This window comes from Peromyscus californicus, unplaced genomic scaffold, assembly GCF_007827085.1.
Source record: "Peromyscus californicus insignis strain IS unplaced genomic scaffold, ASM782708v3 Scaffold_7__1_contigs__length_154581171, whole genome shotgun sequence".
NCBI lineage: Eukaryota > Metazoa > Chordata > Mammalia > Rodentia > Cricetidae > Peromyscus > Peromyscus californicus.
The window spans coordinates 2,057,737-2,080,476 of record NW_026294595.1 but is presented as its reverse complement, the minus strand read 5'-3'; the positions used below and the strand labels follow the sequence as shown (position 1 = coordinate 2,080,476).

The window sequence follows — 22,740 nt, the reverse complement described above, 5'->3', positions numbered from 1 at the left end:
TCTAGGTTTCTTTGCTCATTTTAAGGCTCTAAGATTGAAAAAGGTTTCCTTGGAAGTACTCCAGTTTAGAAAATAGGTGACTGATGATGGAAGTATGTTCAGATGGGTTCATTTACCTTTGCTAATGAGGTTGGGACACTCTCTCATAGTCGTAGTGCTTGATTTCATATCCTTAAAGGAGGTTATCTGTCATTCACACTTGACTGACTAGGCTTTCCCACAGTGTTCACTGAAGTATCCAATTCTTTTTTCCTACAGATATCAAACTGCTCCATGGTTTATGATTGTTACATATTCATAGTTTCCAGTGTTATCTGGCATTTACATCACACTAACTTAGGATATATTTCAATTTTCTCATTTCAACCTTACAGCCCTGTAATTTAAAATGCTAAAGATATGCAGACTTAAATGCCAAAAGGTCTCACTTAAGTGACATTTACTTTTGAAAAACTAATCACTGTCCAATGCCTTTTAATCAGATTTGTCAGCTTAGTAACCAGATTTTTGTAGGTGTATGATCTTTCCTCAGGATTAAGATTATTGTAATCATGATCACAAACACAGATCATCAGTTTATTTCTTTTCTCTCTTTTCTTTTTGGTTTTTCGAGACAGGGTTTCTCTGTGTAACAGTCCTGGAACTTGCTCTGTAGACCAGGCTGGCCTCCACTCACAAAGATCCACCTGCCTCTACCTCCCAAGTTATGGGATTAAAGGTGTGTGCCGTCATATCTGGCTAACCTTGAATTTCTTGTGGACTATTTTCACATTAAAGACTTTTATCACTACACAAAAGATTAAAAACAAAACAAAAACAAAAAAAACCCCAATGGATTACAAATATTTCCTATTCTTTTGAAGTCTACCACATAATTTGGGACTCCTTGGTGTTTTGTTTTGTTTTATCAAGACAGAGTTCTCAGTGTATCCCTGGTTATCCTGGAACTCACTCTATAGATTGGGCTGGCCTCAAACCCAGAGATCTGCCTACTTCTGCCGCCCAAGTTCTAGGATTAAAGGCCAGTGGGACTCCTTGTTTAAAATAACTGATATAAAGAAGTGAGGCTTCTTCGCTTTTGTAGGGCAAAAGACATGGTCAATAAGACAAAAAGACAGCCTACAGAATGGGGAAAGACCTTCACCAACCCCACATCTGACAGAGGACTGATCTCCAAAGTATATAAAGAATTCAAGAAACTAGACATCAAAATACTAAACAATCCAATTTAAAAAAGGGCTACAGTACTAAACAGAGAATTCTCAAAAAAAGAATCTCAAATGGCTGAAAGACATTTAAGGAAATGCTCAACATCCTTAGTCATCAGAGAAATGCAAATCAAAACGACTCTGAGATACCACCTTACACCTGTCAGAATTGCTAAGATCAAAAACACTAATGACAGTCTATGTTGGAGAGGATTCGGAGCAAAGGGAACACTCCTCCACTGTTGGTGGGAGTACAAACTTGTACAACCACTGTGGAAATCAGTATGGTGGTTTCTCAGAAAATTGGAAATTGATCTACCGTAAGACCCAGCCATACCTCTCTTGAGAATATACCCAAGGGATGCTCAATCATACCACAAAGATACATGCTCAACTATGTTCATAGCAGCATTATTCATAACAGCCAGAACCTGCAAACAACCTAGATGCCTGTCAACTACAGAATGGATAAATAAAATGTAGTACATATACACGATGGAGAGAAAAACAATGACAGCATGAAATTCGCAGGCAAATGGATGGAACTAGAAAATAGCATCCTGAGTGAGGTAACCCAGACCCAGAGGGACAAACATGGTATTTACTCACTCATAAGTGGATACTACATATAAAGCAAAGAACAATCAGACTGCAACCCACAGATCCAGGGAGGCTACATAGCAGAGGGGACCCTAGGATGACTGTGGCTTATACTAAGTTTTAGTTTTACTCAATCACTGGGCAAGCATCAGTGAAACATTTCACTATTAGGATAAGAATTTGTACTGTACCAAGATGATGATAGGAAAAAAAAGAAAAGAAATAAAAAGTAAGGCATCTTCTTCTTTATTTTTTTTTCTGGTTTTTCAAGACAGGGTTTCTCGGTGTAGTTCTGGAGCCTCTCCTGGAGATCACTGTAGACCAGGCTGGCCTTGAACTCAGAGAGATCCGCCTGGCTCTGCCTCCAGAGTTCTGGGATTAAAGGCGTGCACTGCCGCCGCCGCTGCCACCACCACCACCACCACCCAGCAAGGTGAGGCTTCTTTAGTTCACTTTTACAAGTTCCTGTAAGAATCTAAAGTTAGGGTTTCACATATGTTCAGTTCATTGTTTCTGAAACCAATAGGTGGTAACAAGTACCTGGTCTCAAAAATTAATGCAGAAGGAAAAATGAGAGAAACAATTATTCTCAAATTTCGAAGTGTTCTGTATGTCTGGGGTCACTACACTAGGTAACATGGATTCTAGGAAGCCCTGTCTCATATGTAAGCATGCAATCTTCAGAGAGTTGTACAGCACTTACCTTAAAACAAGAAGCTCGATACAGTAGCTGCACAACGTGACCAATACTTGTTTTTGATGCCTGAGGAAATCTTGGTTCTAGTCTTTGCACAACAAAAAGTACAAGAACTTTCCTTGAGAGGGCAGAACCATCTTCTAATGCCAGCAATACCAACTTCAAGGCTTCTTCTTGCATAGCTAGAAACAGTAAAGGATCAAAGATTATACTGATGATTTCTGTCAAAGTATATTTGAGTATCAACTTATGGAGGTACACTATAAACAACATGCATCTAATTAGCATGAAAAAAGGAAATCACACATACACAAAAACAATTCATTTTTAAATTGATCAAGGGCCAGCAAAGTGACTCATGAGGTAAAGATGCTTTTGCTGATCAAGGCTAGCAATCTGAATTTCATCCCCAGAGCCCAGGTAAAGGTGGAAGAAGAGAAAAGAATCCACAAAATCGTTCCCCAATCTCCACGTGTGTCAAGATACACCTGCAGTTAAACAAATCCAACATACACATACATACAATATTAATTTTTTTACTTTTGGTTTTTCAAGACAGGGTTTCTCTTTGTAGCCTTGGCTATCCTAGAACTCTCTACATAGAGCAGGCCAGCCTTGAACTCAAGAGATCCAACTGCCTCTGCCTCCTGAGTGCTCAGATTAAAAGCATGCAGCATTATGCCCACCTTGCAATATTTTTTTAAAAAAAATTAGATTTATGTGCATGAAAGTTTTCTCTACATGTATGTACATGCACCATGTGTGTGCCTGGTGCCATGGAGATTAGAAGAGAGTATAGGATCCCTGGAACGGAAGTGTATAGATATTAAGTCACTATGTGGGTACCAGGAATTGAACCTAGGTCCTCTGCAAGAGCAAAGACTGATCTTAATCAATAAGTCATTTCTATAGCCCCATAAACAAGAATTTTAAAAGTTACCAAGCAAAAGAAAACATACTTTGCACTAAATGACCAATCAGAACACAGATGTGAACAGGACTTTATTTCTTCTTATTATTTTTAATTGTGTATGTATGAGTGTGAGTCTATGCATCTGTGCAGGTGCCTTTTTAGGCTAGAGGGGTCTTATCCCTTAGGGACTGAATTACAAATGAGTCACCTGCTACAGATACTGAGAATCAAACTATAGTAGCAGTAACTGCTCTTAATCATTGAGTCATGCTTCCAACCCAGTGAACAGAACTTTTAATAAAATATCTTCTATAGGTATACAACAGAAAGTAGATAATGATGTTAAAGGGAATGCAATTCATAAAACAAAGAACTACTTTGGCAATGATAATTTGCAAAGGACATACATATTTGGCTTATGTCACAAAACAGTTAATGTGCCTGTCAGAAATTATTTATCTATAATTTTAAATAATATTAGCCTTTGGGTAGAATACCTAAAGAAGCCATTAACTTCACTTATGTCAACTTATTTATTATTTATTGGTTTTTCAAGACAGGGTTTCTGTATAGCCCTAGCTATCCTGGAAGACAGGTTGTCCTGTGTAGACCAGGCTGGCCTCAAATTCAGAGATCCACCTGCCTCTGCCTCCCAAGTGCTGGTATTAAAGGCATATACGAGGACTGTCTGGCTACTTACGTTGTTTTATATTTAGGGAAATACAGAATATTCTCAATCAAATCACGAGGGACTACCAGGTAAATCTAAAATGACAAATGTTCTATAAAATAAATGTTCTGTATTCTTCTAGAATATCAGTGCCAAGAAAGACTGATAATGGTTCAAGATAAAAGAATGCTGACAGCTGGGCATGGTATTACAGGTCCGTAATACTTGGAAGGCTAAGGCAAGAAGCTCTTGAGTTCTAGGTTTGCCTGGGCTTCTGCATAGTGGAACCCTGAATATAAATAAACAACTAAAAAGAGACATGATAACACTGATTGTGAGCTGGTCTTACACCAGAAGAAAACAATGTCAGAAAATGTATTTTGAGAAAAATAGACACCAATAAATATGAACAGACTGTAGTACTACACCATCTTAATTTTTTTTTTCTTTTTGAGACAGGGTTTCTCTGTGTAGCCTTAGCTATTCTCGGCTGTCCGAGAACTCACTCTGTAGACCATGCTGGCCTCAAACCCACAGAGATCCACCTGCCTGTCTCCCAAGTGCTGGGATAAAGGCATGAGCCACCTCCGCTGCCCCCGCCGCCGCCACTACCACACGGCTTGATGACAATTGTTTTAATTTGATGAATACACTCTTTCCAAAGAGCAGTACCCTTGCTTTTATGAAACACACTAAAGTATTGAGTAAAGGAAGGAGAATAAAATATGCAACCTACTTTAAAATATTTCAAAAAAGAAAATAAAAAATAATTACCAAATATGGAAGAATATTAAAACTGATGAATATGCTTAAGGAATATACAGGTAATTTTCTGTATTATTTTTGCATGTTTTCAGTGAATTTAAAGTTATTTCAAACTAAGAAATTAAAAATATATTGTTATCTAACAAAACAATGGAAATTTAAAACTGAGATATCATCAAGAGTCTAGAGTCAATCCAATCCCTTTTCCAAAGTGAGGGTATTATCAAAATTAGAGTTACTTGAGGACTTTACAAAAATTTTAGATAGAATTCTCATAAAATTAACCAGTTAAAAAAACAGGCCTAGGAATATAAAATAGAGTTCCTTCTTGCCTAGTATATGCCAAGGCCCTTAATTCCATCCCAGCACTGTAGAAAATAAATAAATAAAAATTTAAAAAAGATGGTTTGCAATATCCAGTAGCATTTAGTACATTCACAAGATTATACAACCATTAACTGTACCTAGTTCAAAGACATTTCTACTGCTCCAAAGGAAAACTCATAGTCATCAAGCAGTCATTTCTGGTAACCTTTTCTCCTTAGCAATCACTCATTTCCTATCTGGGTTTCCCTCAAGAATCACAGTATTTTCAAACACTATAAGCAGCAAGTATCACTTCATTTCTTGGTTATGGTTAGATAGCACTTTATGAACACATTATGTTTTGATTATGCCTTTATTAGGTGGCTGACATATAGAATGCTTCCACTTTTTTTATGCTTTAAAATAAATGGTCTATATTCAAGACTATCTCTATCATCAAGACAATTCAGGAAATGGTTCCAGATAAAAGAACACTATAGGCCAAGCATGGTGGCATAGTTGTGAAATCACCACTGAGGTTCTCTGAGACAGAGGCTTGTTATGTAACCCAGGTTGGCCTCCAACTCATCTTCCTATTTGATCCTCCCCAAGTGCCAAGATAATAGGTACACATGATTACGACCAGTTTGTGCCTACCTTCCCCTCTACGTCCCACCCCCGTGTGTTTCTACCATTGCCAAATTGTGCCTGCCTACCTTCTAATCATTGTAAATATTACTGCTATAAACATTTGTGTCCAAGTATCAGTTTGAGTATCTGATTTCTATTATTTTGGAAGGACCACTGAACTCCTGGGTCATGTTTAGCTTTAGAGGGACTGCCAAGGTTTGTTCCATACAGGAGAGCACCATTTTTCTATGTCCACATTCTTATCAACGTATCAGGTGGTTTTCTTTTTAATCACAGCAAACTAAACATGTATGAAGTAGTATCTCACTGTGGTTTATTATTGCATGTGCGTGCACATGCTCTGGGGAGCAAACCCAGTCAGGGCCTAACACAAGCTGGGTAAGCATTACCACAGCCCCTTGCTAGGTTTGATCTGCATTCAATACTAATTAAAGACTTCCAGTGTCCTACCTAAATTTGTTCTCTACCAGTCTCTTATTTGGTTGCTAAGTCTCTGATCTACTTTTGAATCAGGTTTTTGTCTTTTTGAGTTACAATAAGTAATATCAGGTATCTAGTGCTTCTACAGATAAAAAATAAACATGAATAAATATTCAAAGGTATCATCCGTAAATTAAGTTCATAAAGAATGATTTTTGGAAAATTTTAAATTTAACTCTGATTTGTGCAAAATTTAAAGCATAACATTTAACTATCAACATAGCTGCTTTCAGAAAGGTTTATCTACTTTTTTTACTTTTCTAGTTTATTTTACCTTGTGTTTTGGTCTAAGTCCCAGACAAAATATTATTTTATGTGACGGTTTTTAAAATTTTTACATAAGACCACATCCAACAAAAGTAATGTATCTCCTTAATCGAATATCCAGTCCACATTTAATTTTTCCCATTGTCTCAAAAACATTTGCTTATAATTGGTTAAGTTTCCAAAGATATTTAAGAAGCACCCAATTCTTTTGCTACATTTCAGTCTAGCTGTCCCAATGTCTCTCATTAAAAATGTTTCCTAATATCTTGTCTCCAAAAAAAAAAAAAAAAGAACAAAATCAAAACAAAACAAGAAGTTTTCTAAGAGCTAAAGAGATGGCTCAGTGGCTAAGAGCACTACTTTTCCAGAAGTCCTGAGTTCAAGTTCAAGTACCCTTGTCAGTCAGCTCACACTGCCTCTAACTCCATTCCAGGGTATCTGACACCCTCTTCTGTACTCCTTGCTGAATACATGTGACATACACTCACAGGAACAACAACAACAAAAAAAATTGCATGTTTTTTGCATGCCTTTAAATCCAGCACTTGGGAGGCAGAGGCAGGTGAATCACTTCGAGTTCAAGGCCAGTCTGGTCTACATAATGAGTTCCAGGATAGCAAGAGCTACATAGTGGGACCCTATACACACACACACACACACACACACACACACACACACACACACACACACACACACAATTAAGTAAATCTTTAAAGAAAAAATGTTTCCTAGCTGGGTGTGGTAGTGAATGCCTGTAATTCCAGCTGAGGCAAAAGAACTACAGAGTTGGGAGGCCAGCCTGCACTACACACAAAGTATTCTAGGTCAGCCTTAGCTAAACATGAGACTATTTTAAAAACCCCAAATCAATGAAACAAAATGTTTCCTATATAAATTTTATTCAAATTACAGTTCTAAATTAAAAAAAAAATCTCCCAATTAACATATAAGTACTTTATAACTTGGTATAGAGATTGTTTTAAACAGGACATTCATTCCACATATCATAAAGAAACTTATTGCTGGTTTCAATATTTCTTATGTTTTCCAAGTGTTAACAAACAATCAAAAGTTTATTATTTATATCATGCTGCCACCCCCCAAAAAAACTTTACCTTCCCTGATGTACACCTGTGCAGTAGCAGGCCCTTTCCTAAATCAGTTTTCTAATTTGCAAATTGCATATGAGCCCTCTATCTCACTGATGCCTAAGAAATAAATGAGAAATTTCTTCCAAAGCACTGGCTGTAAGAATAGACTGATTTACCAGGCAGCGGTGGCGCATACCTTTAATCCCAGCACGAGGGAGTTAGAGCCAGGCAAATCTCTGTGAGTTCCAGGCCAACCTTGTCTACAGAACAAGATCCAGGACAGGCACCAAAACTACACAGAGAACCCGTCTCGAAAAACAAACAACAACAACAACAAAAAGAATAGACTGATTTATAGTTTACAATGTCAGTATATGCAGGATTTTTTACTTGGCCCTAAAAAATTGGCATCCTCAAGATCTGATGACCAGTAAAAACACTAAGATGGTGATCTATTTTACCTGGCCCTAGAAACTGGCATCCTCGAGCCCTGACAGCAGCCCACAGGTTGGCGGAGAGCTGCTGAGGATTCTGGTGCTGCAGGATCAGTTCTGTTACAGTTCTTTCTCCTAGGGAACGGGCTGCTCGCATAGCTCTGACACGACCTTCTTCCTCCACCAGTTGACAGTTTACAAGTGTAACTAGTTTCCTTTGCATTGGACGGCTCAGGGCACTTTGGTTCAAACTAGCTACACCTTTAACAAATGGAGACAAAAGAAACTCAACATTTTTCAAATAAAAAAAGACAATTTACATTATCTGTATTTAATTATTAAATAATAGTTCTTTATGAGTCTGTTAGATGATTTGATTTTCTAACTGAATATTGTGTCCCTGTTTATTACCATTCTATAATAATAAAGAGCCTAGTTCTTAAATACTTCAGATTTTACTTAGGTGTCTTGTTCTATAGGCTGGATCTGTCTAAAGACTCTACTGGGATTTACTTTACTCTCCACCTTCAATAAAGTATCTGGAGATAAATTTACAGACAAATGAATATAAATTTTAACCTTAAAAGTAACAATTAATAATAGCTATTTTAAAAAAACATTGCACACAAGAAATGTTTAACACTGCTTAAATGTAGTTCTTAATCCCTTCCTTTGAACCTGCTCAGGGCACCACTCAGAAATCCTCCCCTCAGGTAGGAGAGGTGGCTCAGAGGTTAAGAGCACTGGCTGTTCTTCCAGAGGTCCCAAGTTTAATCCCCAGCAACCACATGGTGGCTCACAACCATCTATAATGAGATCTGGTGCCCTCTTCTGGCATGTAGACAGAACACCGTATGTGTAATAAATTTAAAAAAAAAAAAAAAAGAAATCCTCCCCTCTTCTGTATCATACATTTTTCCCCCTCTGTTTGATCATTTCCATCAGCAAAATACATTCATCTTAAAAATGTATTTGTTTTCTTTTTGAGACAGGGTTTCTCTGTGTAGCCCTGGCTATTCTGGAACTTGTTCTGTAGATCAGGCTGGCCTTGAACTCAGAAATCCACCTGACTCTGCCTCCCGAGTGTTGGGATTAAAGGCATGCGCCATCACCGCCCGGCTGTAAACAGATTTTTTTTTTAAGTGATCTTTCTTTACTAGTTGTCATATTTCTTTATTTCCTTGTGTAATAAATCTTCTATTATCTGCCTTTCTCCCTCACTGCTCCTACTTTGGGAGACACTTTTAAGATATAGCCTAAGCTGGCCTTAAACATGCTATGTAGCCCAAGCTGCCCTCAAATTTGTGATTCTCCTGCCTTCTGCCCGGCTATCTTGTGCATTTTCTATTATACACTGTTTCCAACATCTTTCTTCACAAATCTGGAAAACCTATTCCAATTCAAGATTTTGCCACACTATCTCTTACACCAAACTGTTCATCAAGACAATTACATCTACTTTGCTAAATCCAGTTAATCCTCAACCCTTATTACATCTGACTTTTCAGTAACATTCAATATGGATGACTTTAGTCTTTTAAGCACTTTATTTTCATTTCCAGAACATTCCATTTTCTTAGTTTTCTCCCTTATAATATCCTTTGATAGCAGTTTTTAGCCCCCTACCCTGACCTACCAACATTAAAGAGACTATCTTATAAACTCATTACACAGATGATCTCTTCCAGTCATTTCAGGCTCTCCAAAACATTCATATTATAATAATCCCCAAAGCTATAGACCATGCACTTCATCTTAATTCAAAACTCATATATCCACTGGTTACTCAGTATCAGCTACTCAATATCAATATCTAATAGCAATATCAGCTATTAGATGAATCTTAGACATCTAAAACTTAATATAACCAAAACTGAACTTGAGCTTCTTAACCAAACTTCATCTACCTCCACTATTCCAAAAGCTGTAGCAACTCTCTTTACAGGTACTCAAGCAAAATCTTCAGTAGTTACACTTGCCTCTTCAACTCTGCCTCTCCAACTCCAAATCCAGGAAATATTTTTTGTCTTACCTCCAAATGCATCCAAACTAGGTACCAAGCTCCACTTTTGCTAACTGTGCCTCAACCACTTAACTTTTCACTATTCCCTTTGTCCTTCCATACAGTCTCAAGAGAACAGTCAAAGTGATCCTTTAATGTTAGTCCAATTATGTCACTACTCTGTTCAAAACCACCCCCAACTTTACTCAGAGCAAAAGCTCAAGTCTGTAAATGGTCTGAAAGTTGGCATATCACCTTGCCTCACTATATTCCATCCTAACTTTTCTTGTAATACTCTCCTCACTCACATCACTCCAAGTACACTCTCTCCTTCCCACAAGGACAATACAATGGATGGTTGTTCCCGCTGCCTAGAAAATACTTTTCCAGGATCTACTTCAGTACCTATCTCATCTCTTTTACCTCAATTCAATTTCAAGAGCCACATTCTAAACAAGGACCTCACTAGATATTCTTAAAATCTGTAATCTGTCTTTATCTTCTCACCGCGACATTTTAACCTCTCTGTATTTTCTTTTTATACCAATTACCATTAACAATATATAACCTAATTCACCATACTGTTTATTATACTTTTTCCTTTTACTGAAATCAAGTACTACATTTAGGTTCAGGTTGTGTTTTCCTGTTTACCAAAGTATCTCAAGTATCCTAAGTCCACTCTTAATTAACAGGCACAAAATATTTGATTCATTCAATAATTTTTATATTTGTAAGAAATAGCAACAATAAACTACAATTCTGCTTTTGTCAAAGCAATTAAAAAAATTTATTATACTTATATACCCATCCAATAGACTGTGGATTCCATGACAAACAGTGACTCTAGTCAATGTTAAGAGCTCAATGCTTAACACTTGACCAAGTCTTACACACTAATAAGAATGCATCTTATGAACTTACCTTTACCTCCACTTAGTGGTTTTAAGTAGAGTGCCAAATCTTCAACACATTTTTTTGCCACTTCATAGTGTTTATTCTCACCTAGATTACTTAATTTTATTGACTGATGATCTGGTACCTAAAAAGTAAAATATTACAGAGATGTATTCATTCAGTTCATGCAACTTTTCTTTATATATCTAATAATCTTAGTGAATATAAAATTGTTATACAAAGATACAAAAATCAAAGCCATTTAAGTGAACTTAAAATGAAGTTGGAAAGTTAATAGCATTTTATCAATGTTAATCTTCCAAACAAAATTAAGAGAGTCAGAGATTCTGCCTTCACCCCATATAATTTAGTACTGACTTCTACATGAGTTACCTATTAAATTTATAATTTATGACCTATACCTCCTTGACAGAATGTAAGTACCAGAGATGTAACTCAATGATGAGAATTCCCAACTATCACATGTGAGGCCCTTTGTTTAATCCCCAGCACAAAAGGAAAAAAAGAAAAAAAAAAAGTGGGTAAACTTTAGGCTCTGCTACTCCTATGTGTGATCCTGAGAAAACCATTTAATTGGTTCATATCAATTTCCATATCTGGCTGGGTGGTGGTGGTGGCGGCGGCGGCGGCGGCGGCGGCGGCGGCGGCGGCGCACGCGCCTTTAATCCCAGCACTTGGGAAGCAGAGGTAGGTGGATCTCTGTGAGTTTGAGGCCAGCCTGGGCTACAGAGTGAGTTCCAGGAAAGGCGCAAAGCTACACAGAGAAACCCTGTCTCAAAAAACAAAAAAACAATTTCCATGTCTGCGAAATGATGACTATATATGTTTCATAATGTTCAGTCCAATACTGACATTTATAGAATATTTCTCATATGTCTACACTATGGATCTATCAATAGTCAAAAGAGAAAATGTCCTGCCTCAAAGAGTTTAAACAAAATAAAGAGACAAGTAATAAATAAACAAACATATAAATAAATAAATACTATGTTAGAAGGTGATCAATGAAACTACACCGCAAATATAAGTGGAACAAGAAATATGGCAAGGGCTAGAGAGATGGCTCGGTGGTTAAGAGCCCTTGGTTCAGTTCCTAGCACCCATGTTGAGCAATTCACAACAGCCTCTAATCCCACCTTCAGGGACCTAACACCCTCTTGGGAGCCCTTTTGTGCAGATGACATTCACGCAAACACGCACACACAAATAAAGATAAGTATTTGGGGTTGTGACATACATATATAGACACACTTACACAATCAAAAATAATAAAAATAAATTTTAAAAAAGAAAGAACTGGAGAAGGGCTGCAATTTACTGATACAGTCAGGATAAACTTCCTGGAGAACTGCAACATCTGTAACTACTTCAAAGTAGAGAGGGAGGAATCATTGCAGGCAAAGACATTTTTAAAATCCCTATGAATTAATATACATAGCATATCTGAGAACTGGTTAGGAGACCAATATAAGTAGAGATAGGGAAGAGAATAACCTGAAAAGATTTGTGTCACAATGCACAGATCCATAAACTATTTTAAGCACTATAATAACACATTTACTCAGAAGGGATATTAAGACTACCCATGCTATAGCAGACAGACAGTATATAGAATTATTGAAAAAAGCAAGTATTTTATTGAATCTTAAAGTGTCACTGTTGGCAAGAGACAGCATTATTCTATGATACATAAGAAAAAACATGTTGCCAATTAAACCATGACACTATTGATTATGGAATCACTGTCTAGTTTGATTTTAAAACAGTGAAAATAGGTTTTGAGCATTAAAAGGACACCTTCACCTATCAAGAGATTAGAGAAATGAATATAGTGAATTATTAAATTTCCTGAATAAGCCAGGAAGCTTCATAAAATTGTAAACATCTTGCTTTAGTTAGTTTTGGGTTTGTTGTTTTTATAGATGTTGTTTCACTTGACTTTTTAGAGACAGAGTTTCCCTGTTTGGCCAGCTGGCACAGAACTCTATCTTCCTTCCTAGAGCACTGAGTTTCCAGACATGCCACTATTTTCTTGCTTAATATGTACTGTGTCATGCATATATAGAATTTCATCTTCTCATCTGTAAGTAAGAGTAATAGGTACCTAAAGAGCTAAGGTAAGAATCAGAAATAACATTCAGAATATTTATTTTCATATGTACCAGAGAAAAAACCCTAATCAAATAAAAGTTGTTTATCAAATCTAGGTTCTTGATACGATTCAGTGAAATTATATAGGAAATAATCACTGCATTATATATAGGGGAGTATGATGCTGTGCAGAATTTGTTACTGATACAATTTATTTTCTCATTTACATATTCAATTGATGGTAATATCCTAAGCCAATTGAAATCATAAATAACATTAACAAAGTCTCTACCTGAGGGCTTTAGTTGATTTGTTTCTATTTAAACCTTTGATTATATTTTTAACGACTTAATGAATAAATACTGATATATTCATATACAAACTGTTTCTCAACCACCAAAGCACTTACTTATATACCTAAATTCTGGCCCTGCTGTTGAGAAAATAAAGAAATATATAACTTTAATGGGATTCATTATTTTGCGTAAGAATTTATAACATTAAGAAAAATTGTTTTAGGAACACCTCACACAAAGTAAATACCTTTTAGGTTTTAAATATCATTCAACATATGCTGTACTGGCTGATGAACTAATTTTGACAACTGATAGACTAAATCAGTAAAAATACTGGACACTTACCTGGGCTCCAACTAACTGAAGAAGTGCAAAGTTGACAGGGAGCACATCAATGTCTGTGTTTATGGCAGTCTGGTCAAAAGGACATGCTTTTCGGTGAAGTTTATTCAAGCAGGTCTTGCAAACTGTGTGTGAACAACCTAAACTGATGGGCTTGTGCACATTTTCATCAAATTCATTATAGCAGATTGGACAGGACAGAAACTCTGTCCATTGAGCTGCCTGCACAGGCATTGTGGAAGCTGATGCTCAGGTTAGCAGTCTAGCAGATCATTATTTTGCTGTGTAGTGTTTTATAAGCTGCAAATAGACAAAAGTAAGAATTAACGATATATTTATTAGTCATTCAGTTAACTGTTAAAATGAGCTACTATCACTGCAGAATCTGAAACATTTCTGAATATAGGCTTTAGATGTTTCTATAAAAATAACAAAACTATATATTGATTTTGAAAATTTACCCACAATTTATTAATATTATTCCTTTCAACTAAACTCTGATTGTTCATGTAATAGTAAATAAAACCTTTGTGTATTCTTCTTAGTGACCAAAACATGTTTTCACATTTTAATTTTTATTACATTTAATGTTTTTATTTTGAACGAGTGTGTTTATAGGTATGTATGTGGGCCCATGCATGCCATGACATGCTAGTCAGTTTTCTCCTTCCACCATGTGGGATCTGAGGATAGAGCCCAGCTCATTGAGTTTGGCAGTAAACATCTTTACCATCTCGACTGCCTTTTACATTCGGTCTTTAAGAACACAAACTACAACATAGTTAAAGTTTGAAATGTTTTCCTTGGATAACCACTACCTCAAAATATACAGCTATGGCTTAACAGCTAGTAAGCTTCAGAAACTATTGACCAAAACAACACTGTAGGGATGGGGATGGAGCTCAGTCATACACTGTCTGCTCAGCAGGCAGGAAGCCCTGATTCAATTCCTAGCACCACAACCATCACAACAAACACCACTTTACACTTCAGTGTGAAAATGTCACTTTGGTACCTGAAGGAGGAAGTCTATGGTTAGAATGTGCCTCAGAAGCTAAGTGAGTTACTGAAAATCTACAGACAAGACTGTGATGACAGAAGTGTTACCTATAAATGAAAGAATGATGCCAAACTAAAGCAGAGAAAATATTGCCTAGGTCATTAAGATGGCTCAGCAGGTAAAGGCCTTGATGCTAAGCTTGACAACCCATGTTCAATCCTTAGGACCAACAGTGAAAGGAGAGAATCAACTTCCACAAGCAGTGTTACATGCAACTCACTCCTGACAAAGTAAAATGGACAAAAACCCCCAAACCAAAAAATTATCTAAATTTTTGTTTTGTTTTGTTTTTGTTTTTGTTTTCAAGACAGGGTTTCTCTGTGTAGCTTTGCGCCTTTCCTGGAACTCACTTTGTAGACCTGGATGGCCTGAACTCACAGAGATCCGCCTGGCTCTGCCTCCCGAGTGCTGGGACTAAAGGCGTGCGCCACCACCGCCCGGATTAAATTATCTAATTTTTTTTTTGTCATAGTTCATTATAATACTTTTGACAAAAGTCTGTGTCTGTATCCAAACTTGTCAAACCTAATAGAGCTGGCTTAGAGAAATAAAACATTATTCTCTTCAAATAATTCTAAACAGAAAAAAAAACAAAATATAAAATTTCTATCTTTGCACTAATTATAGTAGGCACATAGAAAAATAACTATGAGGGAATCATCTCATATATTTTCTTGTTTAATAGTTGCATAGCTTTCAGTAAAACAAGAATCAAAATCTAAATTATACTACTTAACTCATAAATCCTCAATATTTTCCAATTTAAAACTATGTAAAGCCAGGCAGTGGTGCCGCACACCTTTAATCACAGCACTTGGGAGACAGAGGCAGGTAGATCTCTGTGAGGCCAGCCTGGTCTACAGCCTGATCTACAGAGTGAATTCCAGGACTGTTACACAGAGAAACTCTGTCTCGAAAAACAAAAACAAAAACCTAATGTAAGTGTGACAAAGGCCATCTGGTAAAACAACAAATCTAGGTATTTAGAGTAATTGAACAGCCAATACTTTATTTCATACAAATGTTTAACAACCAAATACATTAGACATACAGAACACTCAATGCTTGAAAGAGTAATCAGCATCAGGAGAGAGAAACACAAACAAGCACTCCCCAGCACCCCAAGAAACAAACAAACAAAAACTCTAGTGGCTCTTACTATACTTTAATATTTAAAAAAAAAAAATTAAAAATTATTTGGTAAACATAAATTACAGGTCTTACTATATAAAAAAGCATCCCATACAATACACAAATCTTTACTAAACAGCTTTCATGAAGAAAAATATTACATATTATTATCAATATATTTTCTTCTAAGCAACTCAAAATTTTCAAATTATTATTTTTACACTTTATCCTCAAATTATCAAACTGATTAGAACCGCCAATCTAAAACCAACTAGTCTGCTTCCAACTTTAGAGATTGGCAATAAGCAGGTGAGCAAATCCTCCCTGAAACTAACATATTGGATGTTCTGTTTTCTGGCTGCAGAATCATAAACCCAAGCAAAAAGATGAATTTCATTTTAAATCTACAACTGGGGCTCTGAATTAATAACATGAAATGATATTTTTTTCAGACAGATCCAAACTGAGTTAGGCTATTACAGGCTGCTGGGGCAACAACAGACTAAGAACTAACTCTCCTTGGTTTTCCAAGACCATTAGGACAGTGCTCCAGATGCACCTGACAGTTCTGTAATTATATATGCATATACATCAGAGCTTTTAATATTGCTGACAAGTCTAGTTCATATTTAGAAACTAAATAAAAGCCTCTAAAATGTAAAGAAAAGCTCTAAATCAAACTTTGACAATAACTATTGAGTTTTCTCCTTGCCGTATGCCAGATTCTAACAGCAAACTTATAAACTAAACTTTCCTTATATATGATTTCATTTTTATGAATGTTTTCCTTCAGTACTGTAATCAACAAATTCTAGATTAGTTACTCAAATAGGAAATTAAGATTTTTTATCTACAACATAGAAACTTGTATAACCCATTAAAATATTTAATTAGTGACAAAATTGGAATTTCAACTCTCTATTAAAAGGTACTTTTTTTTTCTTCTCATTTTTCAAGACAGGGTTTCTCTGTGTAGCTCTAGCCACCCTGGAACTTGCTCTGTAGACCAGGCTGACCTTAAAACTCAGAGATCCGCCTACCTCTGCCTTCCAAGTAAATGGGATTAAAGGTATGTGCCACTAAGCCAGGCAAAAGGTACTTCTTAAGCTTATCTACAAAATACTTTTACAACTGCCCAAAATGATAGATATCCTATTATTTTATATTCTTTTTTTTTTTTTTTTTTTTTTTTTTTTTTTTTTTTTTTTTAAAGAACTCTATGCTTTTTGTTTTTTTTTTTTTTTAAATATTTTATTTATTTATTTATTGTCTATACAGTGTTCTGACTGCACACCAGAAGAGGGCACCAGATCTCATTATGGATGGTTGTGAGCCACCATGTGGTTGCTGGGAATTGAACTCAGGACCTCTGGAAGAGCAGCCAGTGCTCTTAACCTCTGAGCCATCTCTCCAGCCCCCTATTTTATATTCTTAAGAGAAACATATAAATAAACAACAGAAATATAGGTGTATTAATTTATAGAACTTTTAGGCTTATAGTGATGCATTTTAACAATTACTTGATTCAGTGGTTATCTTAATTGCTGCTAACAATTACAGTGACTAGAAGTACTTATCCCTAAATATACTTTCCAAATGTTTCAAGTCCAGGGTAAAATGGATTCAAAAGTCTAGATGCCTACTAAGTTTTAAAAATTGAAAAAGCTAAGTTACCCGGGCAGTGGTGGTACATGCTTTTAATCCCAGCACTCAGAAGGCAGAGCCAGGTGGATCTCTGTGAGTTCGAGGCCAGCGTGGTCTACAGAGTGAGATGAAGGACAGGCTCCAAAGCTACACAGAGAAACCATGTCTCGAAAAACCAAAAAAAAAAAAAAAAAAAAAAAAAGGAAAAAGCATAAGCTAAAGCACAGGACTAAAAAGGCTAACTTAGAGGTGGAATCTGAAACAGTCTCAGATCCTTACGGTGAGTCCAAACTTAGGATATACGAAGAGTAACTGACTTGTCTTACAGATGCAAATGAGAAACTTCTTTAATCAGCATACCAGCTAAACACTTCCATTTTCTGTTACTTATATTACACAATCAGTTCAGGACAACATTTACTTTTAAAAAGTCAGAGTAGAGTACTTTTTCACTGCATTGTGTTAACATACAGCATTTTATAATTCTGTTCATAAAAATATACTCTTTAAAAATCATTATTTACATTTGAGTACTGTAAGCTACTGAAATGGACTACACCAGTACTTCCCTATATAGAACATATCAAAGTAATTAGCTTTGGTCAGGGATGTGGCTCAGTGGTAGAACACTTGCCTAATGTTTGTGAAGCTTTAAATTCAATCCCCGGTACTGCAAAACAAAACAAAACAAAACACAGCTTTAGATTTAAAATCAGACTGAAGGCATGAGAAGTACAATGTAAGACTTAACCTAAAAAGCAAACAAGAAAAAGCTAAGGGAAATTACCTGCAAATTCTACCCCTCAGGACTCAAGTACAACAGAGTTTGGAGAAAAAAGGAGCTGTATCACAATGTAAAAAAACTGCTATTTTGTTTAAAGCTATGAAATGGATGAGATCAAGTTTTACTCCTCAAATTAGGGGTTGAACCAAGTTTTTAAAGTAAGATAGAACTTTCAATGCATTCTAATAGGAAAAAAACTTGCAATTTTAACTAACAAAGTTCTACTTCTTTAGTGATGGCTAGTTTTGAAAGAATACTTTGTGATGGAACTTAATTATGTGTTCTATACTAGATAACCTTATCTTGTTTATTACTAAAGTTCTTAACCCTCTAATTATTCTGATTCTAAAAGCATACTATCAGGAAAGTTTTTGGTTCTGCATGTACTTATTTATTTATTTATTTATTTATTTATTTATTTATTGTGTCACTATGTGGCAGATGACCCCTTTAAGTATTCAGGAAGTTCAGGGCAAGAGGATGGCCAAGTTCAAGCTAGCCTAGGCTACACAGTGAGTGCCAAGCCAGCCTGGGTTAGAATGAGACCCTGAATCAAATAAACAAAACAAACCTACAATAATTTCTGATTGTCAAATTTTAAAAAAGGAAAAAGAATATACTAGGTGAGTCAATATTAGCGGTACTTTTTTTTTTTTTTTTGGTTTTTCGAGACAGGGTTTCTCTGTGTAGCTTTGCGCCTCTCCTGGAACTCACTTGGTAGCCCAGGCTGGCCTCGAACTCACAGAGATCCGTCTGGCTCTGCCTCCCGAGTGCTGGGATTAAAGGCGTGCGCCACCACCGCCCGGCCCTAGCGGTACATTTTATATAACCTAACAAGTAAAATATCATTTTAACCTGCAATCACATAAAAACTTAAAACATTAAAATGCTATAGAATTTTCCATTAAGTCTTTGAAATATGGTATAACTTTTGCACTTCACAACACATTTCAAGTTACACTAGCTCCATTTCAAGTCCTTAATTTTCACATGTGACTATCAGGTAGTACAGGTAAATCTAGACTACAAATGATTATAAAGTAATACTCAAAATATAATTTTTATTAGGAATTTTGAGGTAAAAGTCACACATTTAAGGTTTTCATGGAATTAGAAAACTTGACCACAAAGATGAAATCAACAACATTCATGAGACTGGGTACAATTCATTTTTTTTTAATTTCCAACTAGCTTTATTTTTCCATAGACTTCCTTTTTCCAACACTAGAAAGTGAAACTTCAACCCAGTCCAACCAAAAATAAGCAAGTACTTATTACAACTTTGTTACCGCCAGGCATGGTGGTGCACGCCTTTAGTCTCACCACACATAAAGCAGAGGCAGAGGTCTACATAGTGAGTTCCAGGACAGTCAGGGCTACATAGAGGGGATCTTGTCTAAAAAAAGAAAACAAAACAAATTAATAAAAAAACAAACAACCTTGTTAACAAATTTATAGCATTCTTAGCCATCACACACAACGTAGAGGTTCTAGTCTTAAATATAAAATCCTGAGGGTAGAGAAAAAATGCTTTTGCCAACCGGAAGGCAGCAAATTTACAAACATAGAAAGTGAATTAATGAAAACATGAACAACAAACATTAAGTCTTCTTGCATGTCAGACTAACACAACAATAACAGATCAAGAATAATTCAAAGGTTCTACTAATAAACTAGATTGCAAATAGATTCTCAAGGAATAAAAGCCTGTGTGAATTTGGTCTCTGCCTTTTCTAAGCAAGACTGGGAAATATATTTAACGTTTTGTTCTTCTAGCAATTTTCCAAACTCTGAAATTTGGGGAAACAAGAATCTCCAAATCAAAAACAACAATAACGAAAAGGGCAATACTGGAAAATAGCTTTTGATAGAATGTGATGGTCTCTATTTTTTCAAGAATGGACTGTGTTAGTAAACAACTTTAGTCAGTAGTGATGTAGTTTTTTTTAACCAGATAAAAGGTGGAAATGAGGGGATTTACAAACTATTCTTGACGATTCCAAGTCTTAGGTTGTGTATACATTTCACTATAAAAAGACTGGACCCACCAACTAAAACATTTGTTTCTTTCCTTCTGGGTCAAATTATATCACTTTAGTGTGTCATTATTAGCTTTCTCAGGTTAACTAAAAGTTTTTTTTACTGGAACTTTAAAGTGTGACTAATAAAAAATGATGGTAAGATTATTTAAACACTTTATTTGAGATACAAAGTCACTAATCACAGCAGGTCAAGGTGAGAAGAAATTACTAAAAAGGGTCCTAGGTAAGAGGGCAGTCGGATTAAAAAAAAAACTGAGGTAGAGCTTAAACAAAAATATAAACAGGTTGAGAATCACTGAATTTGATTATGTCTGTGATTACTTGTGGCTATTTCGGTGTGAAGTCTGTACCTGCCAGTATCTTAAAACTCTGGTGATTTCAAGGATGAAAATGACAGCTATCCTTATCTCCTTCCTTCTTGAAGGCTAAGGACAGAGAAAGTACAGCTGTTTCTCTGACAAACAAAGATGCTTTCTACCATTCTCCTAAGATGGTGGAAGAGTCTCCTCAAGAGGCTTCCCCAAAGAAAATAAGACGAAAGAGGGAAAGAAAGGCATAGCAGAATTCCCTGGCTGTGCTTCATGCCATGGCTCCTAGTCACATCCCTTGCGCACCCTCTCTGGTCCAGCCATCTCTCTCCAGGGACGTTAAACCCTCCCTGGGCATTGTTTGGCCAGGGTTCCTATTTACACCACGCTGATCGCCTCTACCATCCTCGCGCTGGGGTCTCGGTAAGCCCCGAGTCTGAAAGAGGAAACGCTAGGACGGACGTGATCTCGGGGACCTCTTCGGAAGCCCCTCTTCCTAACTGGGGTAAGTAAAGAAGGAAGCCGGCCTCTGCTCGGGTGGGCTCCTCAGTGGTCAGGGCCGTCCCTTCGGCCGGTGTTAGAGGAAGGTGGCCATTTGAGCGTTTCGCCTCTCATCAAAAAGCCCTACCGGAGCGAGGGGCCTCCTCGGGGCCCGGGTTCCGCCGAGTGTCAGGTGCGGCCCGCGGTTCCCAACCCTCGGGGCACCGGCGGCCACCATGCACAGGCCGCCGGGCAGAGACATCTCCCCGCCCCACCTCTGGGGACCGGGCAGCCGGGCCGGGGCCACAGCCGCATCGTGCCCGCCCCCGCCCTACCTGAGGGGCCCGGGCGGGGTCGCTAAGGGCCGCTCCCGGGGGCCCCGCGACGGCGCGGCTCGGCGACGGAGGCGCCTCGTCTCGCCGGGGCAGAGCTCGGCGGCGGTTTCAGGGCCTCAAACTCCATCGGGAGCTACAGGGACAGCCCCGTTGGCGGCGGCGAAGGCCGCGACGGGGCCTCCTCCTCCCTCCCTCCGCCTCCTCCTCCTTCTCCTCCTCCTCCTCCTCACCACGGAGGCGGACCTGGAGGGATCCCGACTTAGCTCTCGCGAGATGATACTGTTCACTTCACGCGAGATTACGCAAGCCCGGGAGTTGGGGTGGAAGGGAAGCGTAGTGGCCCTGGCCACCTAAACTGCGCATCAGTTACACTCTGAAGAAATCCACCCTCGTCACATGACAAAGGAGCCCCAGAGTACTGTGGGAGATGCTGTGAGGACTAGGCAAGCCAACGAGACTTATGGGAAACTCCCTGCACAACCATCTAAACCTTGAGCCAGGCGGCTTGTGTGGTCGAGCCAACGTTAAACTCCCATTGAGCAGAACCTGATACATCCATGTTACATCCTACTGCACTCTCTTGTGAGATACTGACTAGATTAGCAAATAATATTCCAGTTTACCAGGACCAAAGTGAAACGTTTCTTTGGCGGACCCACCTACTTATTTAAAATCCCAAATGCCCCATAAGGGGGTGGGGAGGACCAATTTATAAGTTTCGGCACTATGATTTATATAGCAAACTGTAAGGTGGGAATTACCCTCTATGTTCTTATAAATGAAGAAACACTGAGAATAAGGACGAGGAAAGCAACAATTATGAACTACTATATGCCAGGCCGTAAAAGTGATATTTCAAAGGCATTTTAGTTTTATTTATAATTTACTTACCAAATACTAAAAGATTGATACTGTGTAACCTTTGTTAATGATGTAAAACTGAGGAATAAAGGTTAATGGTTATGCCCTGTAATTAAACTCACATTTTCCAATGTAAAATGAGATGTTCAAAAAAAAATCTGTGATAGTTATCTGTGCATAAATTAGAATATGGAAAAGTGACTTTGATAATGAACCTTCAAAATACACGATTTGTAAGCCAGGTGTGATGGTGCATGCCTGTGAACCCAGCAAATGAAAGGCTGGGGCAGAATCATAGACTGGGCAGCACAGGAAGAATTCTCCCCACACCCCAATATTTGTATACACACACACACACCCTCCA

General features: G+C 37.4%; 1 protein-coding gene across 3 annotated transcripts in view; it reads right to left on the bottom strand.

Annotated features, from left to right (window-relative positions):
• Rc3h2 (ring finger and CCCH-type domains 2) overlaps nt 1-21,685 on the bottom strand; it is a 68,354-nt gene extending 46,669 nt beyond the window's left edge. For 2 of the 3 annotated variants that reach the window (XM_052726606.1, XM_052726609.1), the window contains exons 1-5: nt 21,516-21,685; nt 13,735-14,031; nt 11,009-11,126; nt 8,110-8,343; nt 2,512-2,687 (exon numbers count right to left, since the gene is read on the bottom strand). In XM_052726606.1, the coding sequence (XP_052582566.1) occupies nt 2,512-2,687; nt 8,110-8,343; nt 11,009-11,126; nt 13,735-13,965 (759 nt within the window). In that variant the 5' untranslated portion in view covers nt 13,966-14,031; nt 21,516-21,685. Of the gene's footprint in view, nt 1-2,511; nt 2,688-8,109; nt 8,344-11,008; nt 11,127-13,734; nt 14,032-18,200; nt 18,237-21,515 lie in introns of all 3 variants that reach the window. The other variant, XM_052726607.1, reaches the window with a different exon arrangement.
• Nucleotides 21,686-22,740: the final 1,055 nt, after the last annotated feature.